Source organism: Mizuhopecten yessoensis, unplaced genomic scaffold, assembly GCF_002113885.1.
Source record: "Mizuhopecten yessoensis strain PY_sf001 unplaced genomic scaffold, ASM211388v2 scaffold11139, whole genome shotgun sequence".
Classification (NCBI taxonomy): Eukaryota; Metazoa; Mollusca; class Bivalvia; order Pectinida; family Pectinidae; genus Mizuhopecten; species Mizuhopecten yessoensis.
In genome coordinates, this window is record NW_018408899.1 from 1,121,102 (window position 1) to 1,136,195 (window position 15,094).

The 15,094-nt window shown below is 37.2% G+C and overlaps 1 protein-coding gene across 1 annotated transcript; it reads left to right on the forward strand.

Annotated features, from left to right (window-relative positions):
* The first annotated feature begins 1,577 nt into the window (after nucleotides 1-1,577).
* On the forward strand, nucleotides 1,578-14,704 carry LOC110466628 (NADH dehydrogenase [ubiquinone] 1 alpha subcomplex subunit 7-like). Its single transcript, XM_021523239.1, has 4 exons — nucleotides 1,578-1,762; nucleotides 4,258-4,307; nucleotides 8,224-8,388; nucleotides 14,530-14,704. The coding sequence occupies exons 1-4, from the start codon at nucleotides 1,676-1,678 to the stop codon at nucleotides 14,627-14,629; spliced, it is 402 nt and encodes a 133-aa protein (XP_021378914.1). The 5' UTR covers nucleotides 1,578-1,675; the 3' UTR covers nucleotides 14,630-14,704.
* Nucleotides 14,705-15,094: the final 390 nt, after the last annotated feature.

A 15,094-nucleotide genomic window follows, 5' to 3' on the forward strand; every position in this document is an offset into this window, starting at 1 on the left:
TAGTTACTGTAAAAAATCACTCGTCCGCCGGCAAAAACCACTCGTCAGGACGAGCGGACGAGTGCTTTTGCCGGCCCCTGCCTATAAATTATAGCTGTATTGAGCTTTTTTTCTCAGATTTCAATTTTCATTAAATTAAAGCAAAGTCGCACAAAACAATAAGGTTTTTGGTAATGGTGACTACAAAAAGCATACAGTTGGATGTTTATTTTCATTTTTCATAAATGTAAAAAAAATCCGATTTTTTTACATCATTAATTTTTAAAAAGAATACTTCTATTTTTTTTGTTTTGTTATCAACCTAATGATACAATCTTTTTTTTAAAGCGAATTTGTTTTGTTTTCCTTAAAAAAAGAAAATCACTTGAAAATAGCTCAAAAGACCTATTTCAGATAGGTCAATAGAGCTATTATTCGTCTTTACAGATATAGCTCAATCGGCAGAGTGTACTGGACCTGATTATGGCTCCATTATTTAGGGATAATTTACCTGGGTACATTGTCCCTGTGATCCAGTGCGTCCAAGCACCTTGGTGACCTGTTGGAAAAAATACATTATATAAAAATGTGTATACTTGAATTACTCTCGATAAAACATAGTATGCAAGTTGTCCATATGAAGCGTTTAAGTAATATGAAAGCCTATGGAAGATCAATCCTGGTTATGATATCTTAACCACAGCAGTGGCGGATCCAGAGGTTTCTTTGTGGGCTTCAGGACCCCCCCCCCCCCCAAGAATTTTCTTTAAAAATTATGTATTTTACAATTTTCCTCAATTTTTCCCACTTGGAAAACCCCATCTGGAAATTTGGAGCCCCCCCCACCCCCCCCCCCCCCCCCAGAAAGGTGTCTGGATCAGCCACTGCACAGGCACTACAGAAATCAAAGTTATACCTAAAGCGAATTAGACCTAAATTACTGCATGAGTTGTGTCCCTTTGCAGTGTTAAATCTCCATTCCAGCAATCTTTTCAAGACAGTAGTTTTTCTAAGATACACTTCAGACTTCTATCAAAAGCTACTTCTAAATATTACAAAAATTGACAATATAAATTATTGATGATAAAAATCGGTTTCCTTGGTGTCGAATTATCGCAAAATACGTCACCGCGCACAAGGCAGTGTCCCGGGAAGACACGTGCCAGGAAGGGAGGTGTTTAATTCTAAATTTGTAGATCTATTTATGCATTGAATTGATTCATATTGTCAATAAACATCTTATGAACACATTAGAATTAATTTCAAAGTGGTAACTATTGTCGGGCATGAATAAAATGCATACTTTTGCTAACTTGACTGGCTGCAATTTGTCCATGCTGAAAGGCGTGATAGAAAAGAATGAAACCGGATTTCGGACTGATAATTCCGGAATTTTCCCTCGCGTGTTAATGTGTAATATTATTATCAGTCTCTGTAATTGTTATCTTTTTTAGAAGTAACAAATGTTGATTTTTAAAACAAGTTTATATACTTTTTATCCGTATAAAATCTTCTATTGCATTAAGGTACATGTTTATTGTTTAAAATTAATGTTTCCGGATTTTAATGTAGGGCGTTTCAACTTTTTCATAACACAGATGTCAATGTCTAGCTGGCGCTTGACAATTCGTCTTTGGGCAAGTCTCTTTGGGACTGTTAAGCTGTTTTCGAAGACGACCTTAGAAAAACAGACAATATGAGTGCTTTAAAGAAGATGGCCTATGGAACTGACAACCGGGCACAAACAAAACTAATTGTTTGGATTAGAAACAAACTAACAAAGGTGTGGAACCTAAATATGGTCAATTACACGTCTGTTCTTCAATCGTCTGACAGTCCTTTATTGACCATTGTACAATGTACTGGCATTTTATTACATGTAAATAAGTTAGATTTTATGATGTCTGTTTATGCACTGTTAGACAAGAAGAAATCAATATCAATTTGCCTGTTGACAATATCTGGTAACGCGTTCGCGCTAAGGGTTGTTTCGCCCTTAATCCCGTTCACCCTAGGTTGTTTCGCCCTAAACATTATTTTTTAATTTATACGCTAATATAATGATAAATATTTAATATATCATCAACTAAAGTTATTGATGACTTTCTACATTGGTGTTAGGTATATTTCATGTAGAGTACATTCATGTATGTGAGAGTGGAGTCAGCTTTTCACAGCAGCCGTTTGTCACATGCAAACAATACAAACACATTTTTTTATGAAATTAATTTTAATGATTTGGAAGACTAAGAAGACTTAATTTGTGACTTAAAACTACTTTAATTGAAAGAAAATACCAAACAATGTTTCGCCCTAATATTTTTTTGTTTTAGGGCGAAACAACCTAGGGCGAACAGGATTTCCTGGAACCACAAAATCTACTGTCCATGTCCATTTATAGTAAATTCAGTTGACTGATAGCTACGTACACAGGTGCTTCACACTAAAATCACGGAATAAGAAAGCCTGTGCTAACATGATGTGTATACACTTTATAGTATATACATCATATTCATGTGTCCAGCCACCTGTGTTCACATATTAAATATGGAACATGACACACTTCCGATTGAGCTATATACAATTGTATGACAGCACAACTCACCGTCTGCACATGGTGTACACAACTGTGCAATTTAACAATCATTCGACGCTTCTCACATTTACAAAGTGGCTTTGTTTACCTGTATATGGGACCATGTCCATATTTGTTGAAAATTTACATGTGTCGATTTAGGTCATTTCAAAAACACAGAAAGCACCATTTCTAAATCAAAGAAAATACAGATAGATTATAGAAACAAAGTAAACAAACAAGTTTATATGCTTAAACAAGAAACTGTTATATTGTTAAGCCATGTTCCTCAATTTACACCATGCAACCATAATTGTTATTGCACGGCGTTCTTCCATCATGCACAGAAATGTGCTCAAGCAATAACCGTCCAGATTGTTATTGTTTGAAAGAAAACGACACAAAGGTGCATTAAGATATGATTTTGTCACTATTGTGATTACAAAACCATAAAAGTAGTATTTAGTATTTTCAGAAAATGTTAATGTAAAAAAAGAGGGAAAATTTTACATTTGTGGCAGATTTTAATTGTGCGTAGGATTACGGTTGCCTAATAGCTAGAGGGTTTTTCCCTTTAGCTCAAGAAAGTGAAGGATCTGGGGTTCTATCCCAAGTAGATGTACATTACACTATACTCTCTTTCATGTTACAAATCACGTATGAGGCCCTTCCTATGGCGCCATGGACAGGGAGTTAGAATCTGGGTTGTTGTGGATTTTTTAAGGGGGACTTGTATAAAAAGGGTGGAGTAGTGTCTATGGGAGATTATAATTGTACATAGGATTACAGTCGCCTTCTAGCTTTGCTAAAATCGGTATAGTCTCCTTCCAAAATAGTGAGAATTGACAAGCATGAGTTGTAACTTGAGAGTTTTCAATGTTTACATAATAAAATATTGTAAAAAATGATACATTTGGTGCTGCTGTGAAAAAGGTTTATAGTCTTCAAATATTTTCAATTATTTTATGACAATCAGTTTTGAATTTGGATTCATAAAAGTTACTGATCAAGTTAGGTATTATAGAATCTTGCTAATAACCTATTCATATTTTTAGTTGTTTTGTGTTTAATTTCTTAATCTGTCTGATGATAATACAATGAACAGAATTAAATAGTATGTATATTTTGCTAAAATACTCTAACCAACACCATTTTGATTGCAGTGTTTCCATTTGTTAAACTTGTAATTCATTCACATTGAGCGGTTTATTTCCTTCTCTCCACTCTTGATACAACTTTTTCAGTGGCATATTCAATGAAATTCCTTTTAGTGTTTCTACTAGGCTCAGGCTTTCAGTCTGACATCAAAGTTTTTGTTAACTCTTTCTACATCCAGCCTGTTCCTTGTTTTGTTGTTAACGTATTTTGACTAACAAATCCCTTTCACATGGGACAGCTGTTATTACTTTTGACATAACATATAAAGATTTTAAGAAGTGAGAGACTTGTATTTTAATTTGCATAATGTATCAGGAATTAATTTTTGAGAATAAGTGATTTTTTTAACAATGAATTTAGAAATAATAAAACCAAGTAGTTGTAATACTAACTCAGAAAAGCAGATTTACTGTATATGTACGTATCATTACTGTCTTATTAGGTCATCACTTGAATACTGTTCAACAGTATTCAGCCTTTAAAAAAATAGAATCTTCAGGAATGTCTAGGATTAATGCTCATGCTAATGTACTTTTTATTTGCAGAACATAATTTACAAAGATGCTAACAGGTTTCCAGATTCTCAATCAGCAAGGTAAGTGCATTTTAATATGTTGTATATGTTTAACATTATAATGAATGATCATATGATATTAAATATATACATATAAACTGTAATTTGCTTAATACAGTACCCTGGGTCCCTCTCTCCTCATATACAATGAGGATTAGTTAATTACTTGCCTGTTTGTTTAAGAAATTCCATTAACCAGGTTACGAAAACTAGAGTTTAAATAGAGGAGTTCACAAATGTCACACCAGACAAGTTCATTTTGATTCATAATGACTATCAGGAGAATCTTTTATATCTGTAAAAGATGTGGATTAATTAGGTTGCCTTACAAGCGTCAGCTGTAGGGAATTTCCCTTTAGCTTAGTGGTAGAGCATCGGGCTGGAGAGTCGCGGGTCGCGGGTTCGAGCCCCAGCGACGGCACTATCTTTATCACTATTCCTTGTCCTATTACAAACTGGTGCCGTTGACCCTCCCCGTTCAAGGTAGGAGACCCTTGGCGGGGAGTCAAAGAACCTGGGTTGATATTTGAAAAAAAAGTGGGGAATAGTGCAAAAGATGTGGATAAATTAGGTTGCCTTACAAGTGTCAGCTGTAGGGAATTTCCCTTTAGCTTAGCGGTAATGCATCGGGCTGGAGAGTCGGGGTCGCGGGTTCGAGCCCCAGCAACGGCACTATCTTTATCACTATTCCTCGTCCTATTACATATCTTTAAACTATAAAAAAGCCTTATTTCTTTCCTAATCCCTGGAAAATTGAATGTAAGATGTATTTTTTTGATGCTAATTATTAAGATCTGAAATACTCTGTACTGTTTCATGTTTATTGTGTACAGAGATCAGAGAAAAAGTGTATTGTTAGATTTAGTTTTGGGTGTCCTGATACAACTGGAGTGTAACACATGGGGGTATACTGGAGTCAGTTGTCTGTCCTTACACATGGAGTGTAACACATGGGGGTATACTGGAGTCAGTTGTCTGTCCATACACCATGAGTGTAACACATGGGGGTATACTGGAGTCAGTTGTCTGTCCAAACACCTGAAGTGTTACACATGGGGGTATACTGGAGTCAGTTGTCTGTCCATACATCTGGAGTGTAATACATAGGGATGTACTGGAGTCAGTTGTCTGTCCATACACCTGGAGTATAACACATGGAGGTATACTGGAGTCATTTGTCTGTCCTCACACCTTGAGTGTAATACATGAGGGTATACTGGAGTCAGTTGTCTGTCCACACACCTGGAGTGTAGTACATGGGAGTAAACTGAGTCAGTTGTCTGTCCATACACATGGAGTGTAGTACATGGGGGTATACTGGAGTCAGTTGTCTGTCCATACACCTTGTGTGTAACACATGTGGATATACTAAGTCAGTTGTCTATCCACACACCTTGAGTGTAATACATGTGGGTATACTGGAGTCAGTTGTCTGTCCATACACCTGGAGTGTAATACAAAGGGGTATACTGGAGTCAGTTGTCTGTCCATACACCTGGAGTGTAGTACATGGGGGTATACTGGAGTCAGTTGTCTATCCATACACATGTAGTGTAGTACATGGGGGTATACTGGAGTCAGTTGTCTGTCCATACACATAGAGTGTGGTACATGGGGGTATACTGGAGTCAGTTGTCTGTCCATACACATAGAGTGTAGTACATGGGGGTATACTGGAGTCAGTTGTCTGTCCATAAACCTGGTGTGTAACACATGTGGATATACTGAGTCAGTTGTCTGTCCATTCACCTTGTGTGTAACACATGGGGGTATACTTGTCTGTCCATACACATAGAGTGTATGGACAGACAACTGACTCCAGTATACGCCCATGTACTACACTCCAGGTGTAGTACATGGGGGTATACTGGAGTCAGTTGTCTGTCCATACACCTGGTGTGTAACACATGTGGGTATACTGAGTCAGTTGTCTATCCACACACCTTGAGTGTAATACATGAGGGTATACTGGAGTGAGTTGTCTGTCCATACACCTGGAGTATAATACATAGGGGTATACTGGAGTCAGTTGTCTGTCCATACACCTTGTGTGTAACACATGTAGGTATACTGAGTCAGTTGTCTGTCCATACACCTGGAGTGTAACACATGTGGGTATACTGGAGTCAGTTGTCTGTCCACACACCTTGAGTGTAATACATGGGGGTATACTGAGTCAGTTGTCTGTCCATACAGCTGGAGTGTAATACATGTGGGTATACTGGAGTCAGTTGTCTGTCCACACACCTTGAGTGTAATACATAGGGGTATACTGGAGTCAGTTGTCTGTCCATACACCTGGAGTGTAACACATGTGGGTATACTGGAGTCAGTTGTCTGTCCATACACCTTGTGTGTAACACATGTGGGTATACTGTAGTCAGTTGTCTGTCCACACACCTTGAGTGTAATACATGAGGGTATACTGGAGTCAGTTGTCTGTCCACATACCTTGAGTGTAATACATGGGGGTATACTGGAGTCAGTTGTCTGTCCATACACCTGGAGTGTAAAACATAGGGGTATACTGGAGTCAGTTGTCTGTCCACACACCTTGAGTGTAATACATAGGGGTATACTGGAGTCAGTTGTCTGTCCACACACCTTGAGGGTAATACATGAGGGTATACTGGAGTCAGTTGTCTGTCCACATACCTTGAGTGTAATACATGGGGGGATACTGGAGTCAGTTGTCTGTCCATACACCTGGAGTGTAAAACAGAGGGGTATACTGGAGTCAGTTGTCTGTCCACACACCTTGAGGGTAATACATGAGGGTATACTGGAGTCAGTTGTCTGTCCATACACCTTGTGTGTAACACATGTGGGTATACTGAATCAGTTGTCTGTCCTCACACCTTGAGTGTAATACATGAGGGTATACTGGAGTCAGTTGTTTGTCCATACACCAGCTGGAGTGTAACACATGGAGGTATACTGGAGTCAGTTGTCTGTCCACACACCTTGAGTGTAACACATGAGGGTATACTTGAGTCAGTTGTCTGTCCATACACCAGCTGGAGTGTAACACATGGAGGTATACAGGAGTCAGTTGTCTGTCCACACACCTTGAGTGTAACACATGAGGGGATACTTGAGTCAGTTGTCTGTCCATACACCAGCTGGAGTGGAACACATGGGGGTATACTGGAGTCAGTTGTCTGTCCGAGTGTAATACATAGGGGTATACTGGAGTCAGTTGTCTGTCCATACACCAGCTGGGGTGTAACACATGGAGGTATACTGGAGTCAATTGTCTGTCCATACACCAGCTGGAGTGTAACACATGTGGGTATACTGGAGTCAGTTGTCTGTCCATACACCAGCTGAAGTGTAACACATGTGGGTATACTGGAGTCAGTTGTCTGTCCATACACCAGCTGAAGTGTAACACATGTGGGTATACTGGAGTCAGTTGTCTGTCCATACACCAGCTGGAGTGTAACACATGGAGGTATACTGGAGTCAGTTGTCTGTCCGTCTGTCTGTTGGTACAATTTTTTCTGCCCAACTCCTCCAAGACGAATGAAACTCTGCTAATGAAATAAGCAGACTTTAAACCTGTGCATTTGTGATTAGTTAAAATATTGCAGTATGTTTTATCCTTTTTGGATATCCTGATGTTGTCCAAACTTCTGCTACTTCCCTTTTTGACTGATATTTATGAAACTGTATTCATGGTCAGTATGCTAGGTAGTTTTGTGATTGTGATATCACGTATTTAGATTTCATTATTTTGGTAGCCGTTATCTTACTTTTTGAATTCTATTCATAAATTTTGTCCGACATATTTCAGGAAGGCAAATTGATGTGATAGTTTTTCTTCAGAAGTGGGAGTGGGGGAAGGGAGTACAGAGCTAATCTGTGGCTTACAGTTTTGGTTTAAAATATATTATAAAGATCTGAAATATTTTGTATTATTTGATTTATATGACAGAGATCAGCCTCCTCCCAATCTACCAGATGGCCCGTCTGCCAAGCTCTCTGATAACTACTTTTACACACGGGATGCACGCTGTTTGATGGGACCTCCAAAAGTTCTGTTTGCTGCCAGTCAAGATCAGAAGACCCTTACTGCTGGGGGCACAGTTGAAAAAGCCAGGTAACATTCTGCTGTTAACTCAAATACATTTTTTGTACTTGTATAAACATTGAATAATGGACAAATAAACCAGTACTGGGCTTTCAGCAATCTAATTAAAATTATATCTTCACATCGCTCCTGTTTACTGATATGTCGCGTTGAAGATCTAACAACATCCCGTTGAGGGTCATGTTCAGGCGACCTTTGCATTAACCAATCAGATAAGAGCTTACGCATTTCTGTAAGTGATGATGTAATGATTTCGGAACACACTTGCTATGATAAAAGACCGAGAGGTGTCAAATGAGCATCGAAAATGGCGGCGCCCATGACACCATGCCGTGTCTATCTACAAGACAACGTTTGTACAATTTGTGGATTTTGCTTTGAAATAAGAGAGACTGCCTCTTCTGGTGATGTTGTCGTTTAAAAGTTTAACAACCTGAAACTAAAATTAACCAATGACAGGCTTCGCAATATTCAAACTATCACTGGACCAGACGAAAAAGTGGATTTTTGGCTACGAGGTGTCTGCATTAAATGCTACCGGTCCTGCTTTCTGATTGGTTGAAAGAAAGAGTTATGTCGCGTTTTGATTGGCTTGTTATAAATACGATAATGCATTCATGTTGACCTCTGACGTGACCCTCTACGGGATGTTGTTAGATCATCAACGCGACATATCAGTAAACGGGAGCGATGTGAAGATATAATTTTAATTAGATTGGGCTTTCAGTAGACTTTTGAGATAAAGTATTGACTTCAAAAATATTTAGATTTTACTTTTTTAAAAAGAAACTGTAAACTTCTTAACATGGTTATTGCAATGGGTCAACTAAAAATTGTACACGGAAATGTTAAACTACAATTGGTCTTTGACAAACATTGTCACTTGCATATGACATTTTATTACCCTCTCTGGATTGAAATAATGAATACATATTGTCAGAATAAGGTCTTAGGTTGTTTCATGATCCAGGACTCAAGTTCTTCATTACCGTATATAAAACTCTATTATTGTACATTACAAGTACGAATATAACTTTTAACTCATTCACCCCTACATATTTGAATTACCTAGTCTCTGATTTGGTAAGGTTCAAATGGGAATTTAGAGTTAAATGGGTTAAAAGCTGAAAGAAAGCTGCAATGACCCTATTTTAATATGCAACAGAGCTATTTCTCATGATTTAATTATTTTCAACCAAGTTAGATGTCCATATATGAAACAGCAGTCAAAATATGCTCAAGAAACCTATCTGCTATGTCTGAGATCAAAGTTCAATAGGTTAGTACAGTATAAATATTTTGTGGTCCCATTTTCCATTTGATAAAAAACAACCACCTTCATGGATATACAGGCATCACTAACACCATCTTTTCGCGGGACAAATGATAGTGTAATGAGTTTTTACTGAAAATAAAGTCACTTTACCACAACATAAGTATAATAAGCAGATTCTCTCGAGGAATATTATGAAAATTCTTCAGTGAAGGGAGATAACTCATAAAGTGTCGGTCATTTTCTCACATTCTGGGGAAAAAGAAATAGAGAACCAGCCGTTCTGAATTAACAAGGAAAATAAAAAAAGGCCCAAAAAATTAATAAATGTATAACACAGCGAATGGTGGAAAGTATAGAACGATAGTGATCATTATGGATTTTGTATCTCCTGCGTATTGTGTTACTGATAATATTTCACTCACAAACTGGCTTCTTTTGTCCATATACTCTGACAACGCACTCCTTGATATGAGGGGGTCATCCTAAGTGACATGCCCTAACATGGTATGACCGTATCCCATGAAGATTGAAAAAATAATGATATTCAGCTTTTAGATGACAGGAAATACGAGTAAAATCAATCCTTGTAGACCACACAAAGTAACAGTTACCTCCCTTGTCACACTTATTAAACCAAGCAAAAACCAAGCAAATTGGGAATATAACAGTTAACATGCATAATCAAACCAGAATGACTGACCCTGTTGAACTTGGTATGGACTATTCATTTTAGGCATTTTTCTCCGGTAATCCCAACTGTTCATTGTTTAGGTGTATTTAGTACAGTACATGCCCTGATCATGAGACGCTACAAATGTTTCAACTGTAACACTTCTGCTTACTTGGAGGGTCAGTTTCTTTGAATGAAAGATCACTAAATGAATATAGACTCAACTGTATCAATATGGTAATTAGAGGTCAACATGACAGGTCATTGTGATTTCAAAGCCTGATTTGACAGCTTAACACAACATTTTCAACTTGCATATTTTGAAAAAATAAACTATCATCCAAAGACAAGGAATAAAAGCTTATTTGTATTTTTTAAGTAAGTCTCCAAAACCATGTTTTGAAAATTTGCATTTCCAGTCAGAGTTTTAAACAAGTGGGTGCTGGCTGTTGATTAGAAAAAGGACATATGTACTATATAGACATATTAATTGACATTTATTATTTTTTGGTCATCCCAATGAGCAGTTTTCTTATATAACAATAAACTTATGTTTAAAGTTGCAAACAGTTAACTATTAATTAACCATGAAAGTTAGAGTAAAGGGACATAAAATATTGTTTTGAAGACATTTACAACAGCTAAATTGCACCATAAAATCCTCCTATCCCATTATGTGTGCTTGTGTGTATATATATATACCTGGTTAGTATCAAGATTTTGAATGGATGAAATTTCAGATGTCAAGTTCATGCCATTATGCATTTGAATATTGAGTTTATCCGAAGAGATTTGATTGATTACTGTGTAGATCCTTTTGCGTGAATTTATTTTTAGTCCACCATCATCTGATGGTGGGCTATTCAAATCGCCCTGCGTCCGTGGTCCGTCTGTTGTCCGTCGTCCGTCGTCCGTCTGTAAACAATTCTTGTTATCGGTATTTCTCAAGAAGTACCAGAGGGATCTTTCTCAAATTTGATATGCAGGTTCCCCTTGGTCCTTAGCTGTGCAGGGCAACTTTTGAGACTGATCGGACAAACAACATGGCCGACAGGCAGCCATCTTGGATTTTGAAAGTGAAAGTTTGTTATCGCTATTTCTCAAGAAGTACTAAAGGGATCTTTCTCAAATTTGATATGCAGGTTCTCCTTGGTCCTGAGCTGTGCAGGGCAACTTTTGAGACTGATCGGATAAACAACATGGCCGACAGGCAGCCATCTTGGATTTTGATAGTGAAAGTTTGTTATCGCTATTTCTCAAGAAGTACCAGAGGGATCTTTCTCAAATTTTATATGTAGGTTCCCCTTGGTCCTTAGCTGTGCAGGGCAACTTTTGAGATTGATCGGATAAACAACATGGCCGACAGGTAGCCATCTTGGATTTTGATAGTGTGGGTTTGTTACCGCTATTTCTCCGGAAGAACTAGAGGGATCTTTCTTAAATTTTATATGTAGGTTCCCCTTGGTCCTAGCTGTGCAGGGCAATTTTAGAGACTGATCGGATAAACAACATGGCCGACAGGCAGCCATCTTGGATTTTGATAGTGAAAGTTTGTTATCGCTATTTCTCGGGAAGTACGGGAGGGATCTTTCTCAAATTTTAAATGTAGGTTCCCCTTGATCCCTCGTTGTGTATGTTATATTTTGAGACTGATCATAAAAACAAAATGGATTAAAAGAAGAACTAAACAGATCTTTCTCATATTGCAATGATCGATTCTATTTCTTTCACATTAAGTACTGTACTAGTAAATATGTGAAATGACAAACTCACTTTGAAGGTTGGCTTTCATACACATCAGTATTAAGTTTAGATCAAAAGTTACCTCAAGGTGCATTTACTGTTAACATGACTCGATCAAACAGATTAGAGGAAAGAAGAGAAAAGATCGAACTGACAAAGAACTAATGAAGATGGTACAAAGGTGGGCGCCAAGATCCCTCTTGGATCTCTTGTTTAAGTATAAACTAGGAGCTTCAGAGAGTATAACTTTGACCTGAGAATGATAAACTAATGAGAATGAACATAAATCATTACTATCATCATGTGTTGAAACTTAGTTTCTTCCACATCCTCGATACTCAAGAGGTTATGCTCACTTTCACTCTCTGCACGCCTGGAATATGTCATAGTAAAATTGAAGGCTCGTGTGCACCACTTTAGGGATGAGACGAGAAGACTAGTTTGATCCTTTGATGCACATCCAAGAATATGTCGGCTGCTTAACGATAAAATCAATTGGCTTTGAAGTCAGGTGTTGCTCCTTTGTAATATTCAAAGGACAGGTGTCAGCCTTAGTGATTGGTAAGTTTTTTTTACCTGAGACCAATGAAATAGTTATCCACGTGCCTTCAATTTTGCTATGACATATTCCAGGGGTGTAGATCAGAGCGAAAGTGATTGTTACCCCTAGTGTATCCAGTCCTAGTTCTGGTCAGGAAAACTGTGAAATATTAGTATGTTCCACAAAATTAAATACATGTAACTATATACAAGACAAGTTTCTTTGAAGTTATACCTTATGATGGGTATGATTCAATGAGAAATATAGTAGTTAATGAAAAAGTGGTCTGTTAAATTATTTTACTTCCTTTATTATTACAGGTATTTTCTGAATTCATGTTATCAGCACTAATGATATAAGTTAAAAAATTCTTGGTTAAGGTCTGGCCCAACACACTGTCTGTAGATCTATGGAACCTATATTTCATTGACCAATTATCTGTGGAGAATAAGTTCTAAAATCTTTGCCTGGTATACATGTACAGTCTGGAATAAAGGTATTTTGATTTTTAGTATATTACGTATTATGGATATTTACGTTATTATTTTCTGTCTTCTAGTTGTAAGTGAAGACGATTTGTTGTCTGTTTTCTGTATTCTAGTTGTAAGTGAAGACGATGTGTTGTCTGTTTTTTGTAATCTAGTTGTAAGTGAAGACAATGTGTTGTCTGTTTTCTGGATTCTAGTTGTAAGTGAAGACGATGTGTTGTCTGTTTTCTGTATTCTTGTTGTAAGTGAAGACAATGTGTTGTCTGTTTTCTGGATTCTAGTTGTAAGTGAAGACGATGTGTTGTCTGTTTTTTGTAATCTAGTTGTAAGTGAAGACGATGTGTTGTCTGTTTTCTGGATTCTAGTTGTAAGTGAAGACGATGTGTTGTCTGTTTTCTGTATTCTAGTTGTAAGTGAAGACAATGTGTTGTCTGTTTTCTGTATTCTAGTTGTAAGTGAAGACGATGTGTTGTCTGTTTTTTGTAATCTAGTTGTAAGTGAAGACGATGTGTTGTCTGTTTTCTGTATTCTAGTTGTAAGTGAAGACGATGTGTTGTCTGTTTTTTGTAATCTAGTTGTAAGTGAAGACGATGTGTTGTCTGTTTTCTGTAATCTAGTTGTAAGTGAAGACGATGTGTTGTCTGTTTTCTGTAATCTGGTTGTAAGTGAAGACAATGTGTTGCCTGTTTTCTGTAATCTAGTTGTAAGTGAAGACAATGTGTTGTCTGTTTTCTGTAATCTGGTTGTAAGTGAAGACAATGTGTTGCCTGTTTTCTGTAATCTAGTTGTAAGTGAAGACAATGTGTTGTCTGTTTTCTGTAATCTGGTTGTAAGTGAAGACAATGTGTTGCCTGTTTTCTGTAATCTAGTTGTAAGTGAAGACAATGTGTTGTCTGTTTTCTGTAATCTGGTTGTAAGTGAAGACAATGTGTTGCCTGTTTTCTGTAATCTAGTTGTAAGTGAAGACAATGTGTTGTCTGTTTTCTGTAATCTGGTTGTAAGTGAAGACAATGTGTTGCCTGTTTTCTGTAATCTAGTTGTAAGTGAAGACAATGTGTTGTCTGTTTTCTGTAATCTGGTTGTAAGTGAAGACAATGTGTTGCCTGTTTTCTGTAATCTAGTTGTAAGTGAAGACAATGTGTTGTCTGTTTTCTGTAATCTGGTTGTAAGTGAAGACAATGTGTTGCCTGTTTTCTGTAATCTAGTTGTAAGTGAAGACGATGTGTTGTCTGTTTTCTGTAATCTAGTTGTAAGTGAAGACAATGTGTTGTCTGTTTTTTGTTATCTAGTTGTAAGTGAAGACGATGTGTTGTCTGTTTTCTGTAATCTAGTTGTAAGTGAAGACGATGTGTTGTCTGTTTTTTGTTATCTAGTTGTAAGTGAAGACGATGTGTTGTCTGTTTTTTGTATTCTTGTTATCTTTACTTGACAGCTCTGATGTCGTTCCAAAGAAAACGATGGGACCTACCCCGCCTGGCTTCCGTCTTCATCCAGAGATGACACCCAAACCCTACAACCCTAAATGGGTGTGACAGTGAGGATGTTAGTGGATTCCCAGAACTTTCTGATCGATTGTATTTGTGTAAATAAATAGTTACAGTATTTTATTTAATTTTTGTTTCTCTTTCATTGAGCTGAACTAAGGGGAAAAACAATTAAAGTATGACTAAATTGTTCTTTTCCACATTATAGCCAAATTTTCAATCATATGGAATTAAGAATAACACTTAAAGAAAAGCAACATTTTTAATGGCACCACATATGGTAGAAAATGACAGATATTTCAGTAATTCATCGGAACTTGTCACTGCATCATTGTCCAGGTTTGCCATGGTGCCTGCTGAAAACAGAATGTAAAACCCAGTCACTCAAAGTTATATCAACTGTTTTTATTCTCTTAGAAAATTTAATATAATTTCACAGCATGCCAGATAATTTAACTTTGAACCTAAGCGACAAATCTATTGAACGATACATATCACATGGATACCGTCTTT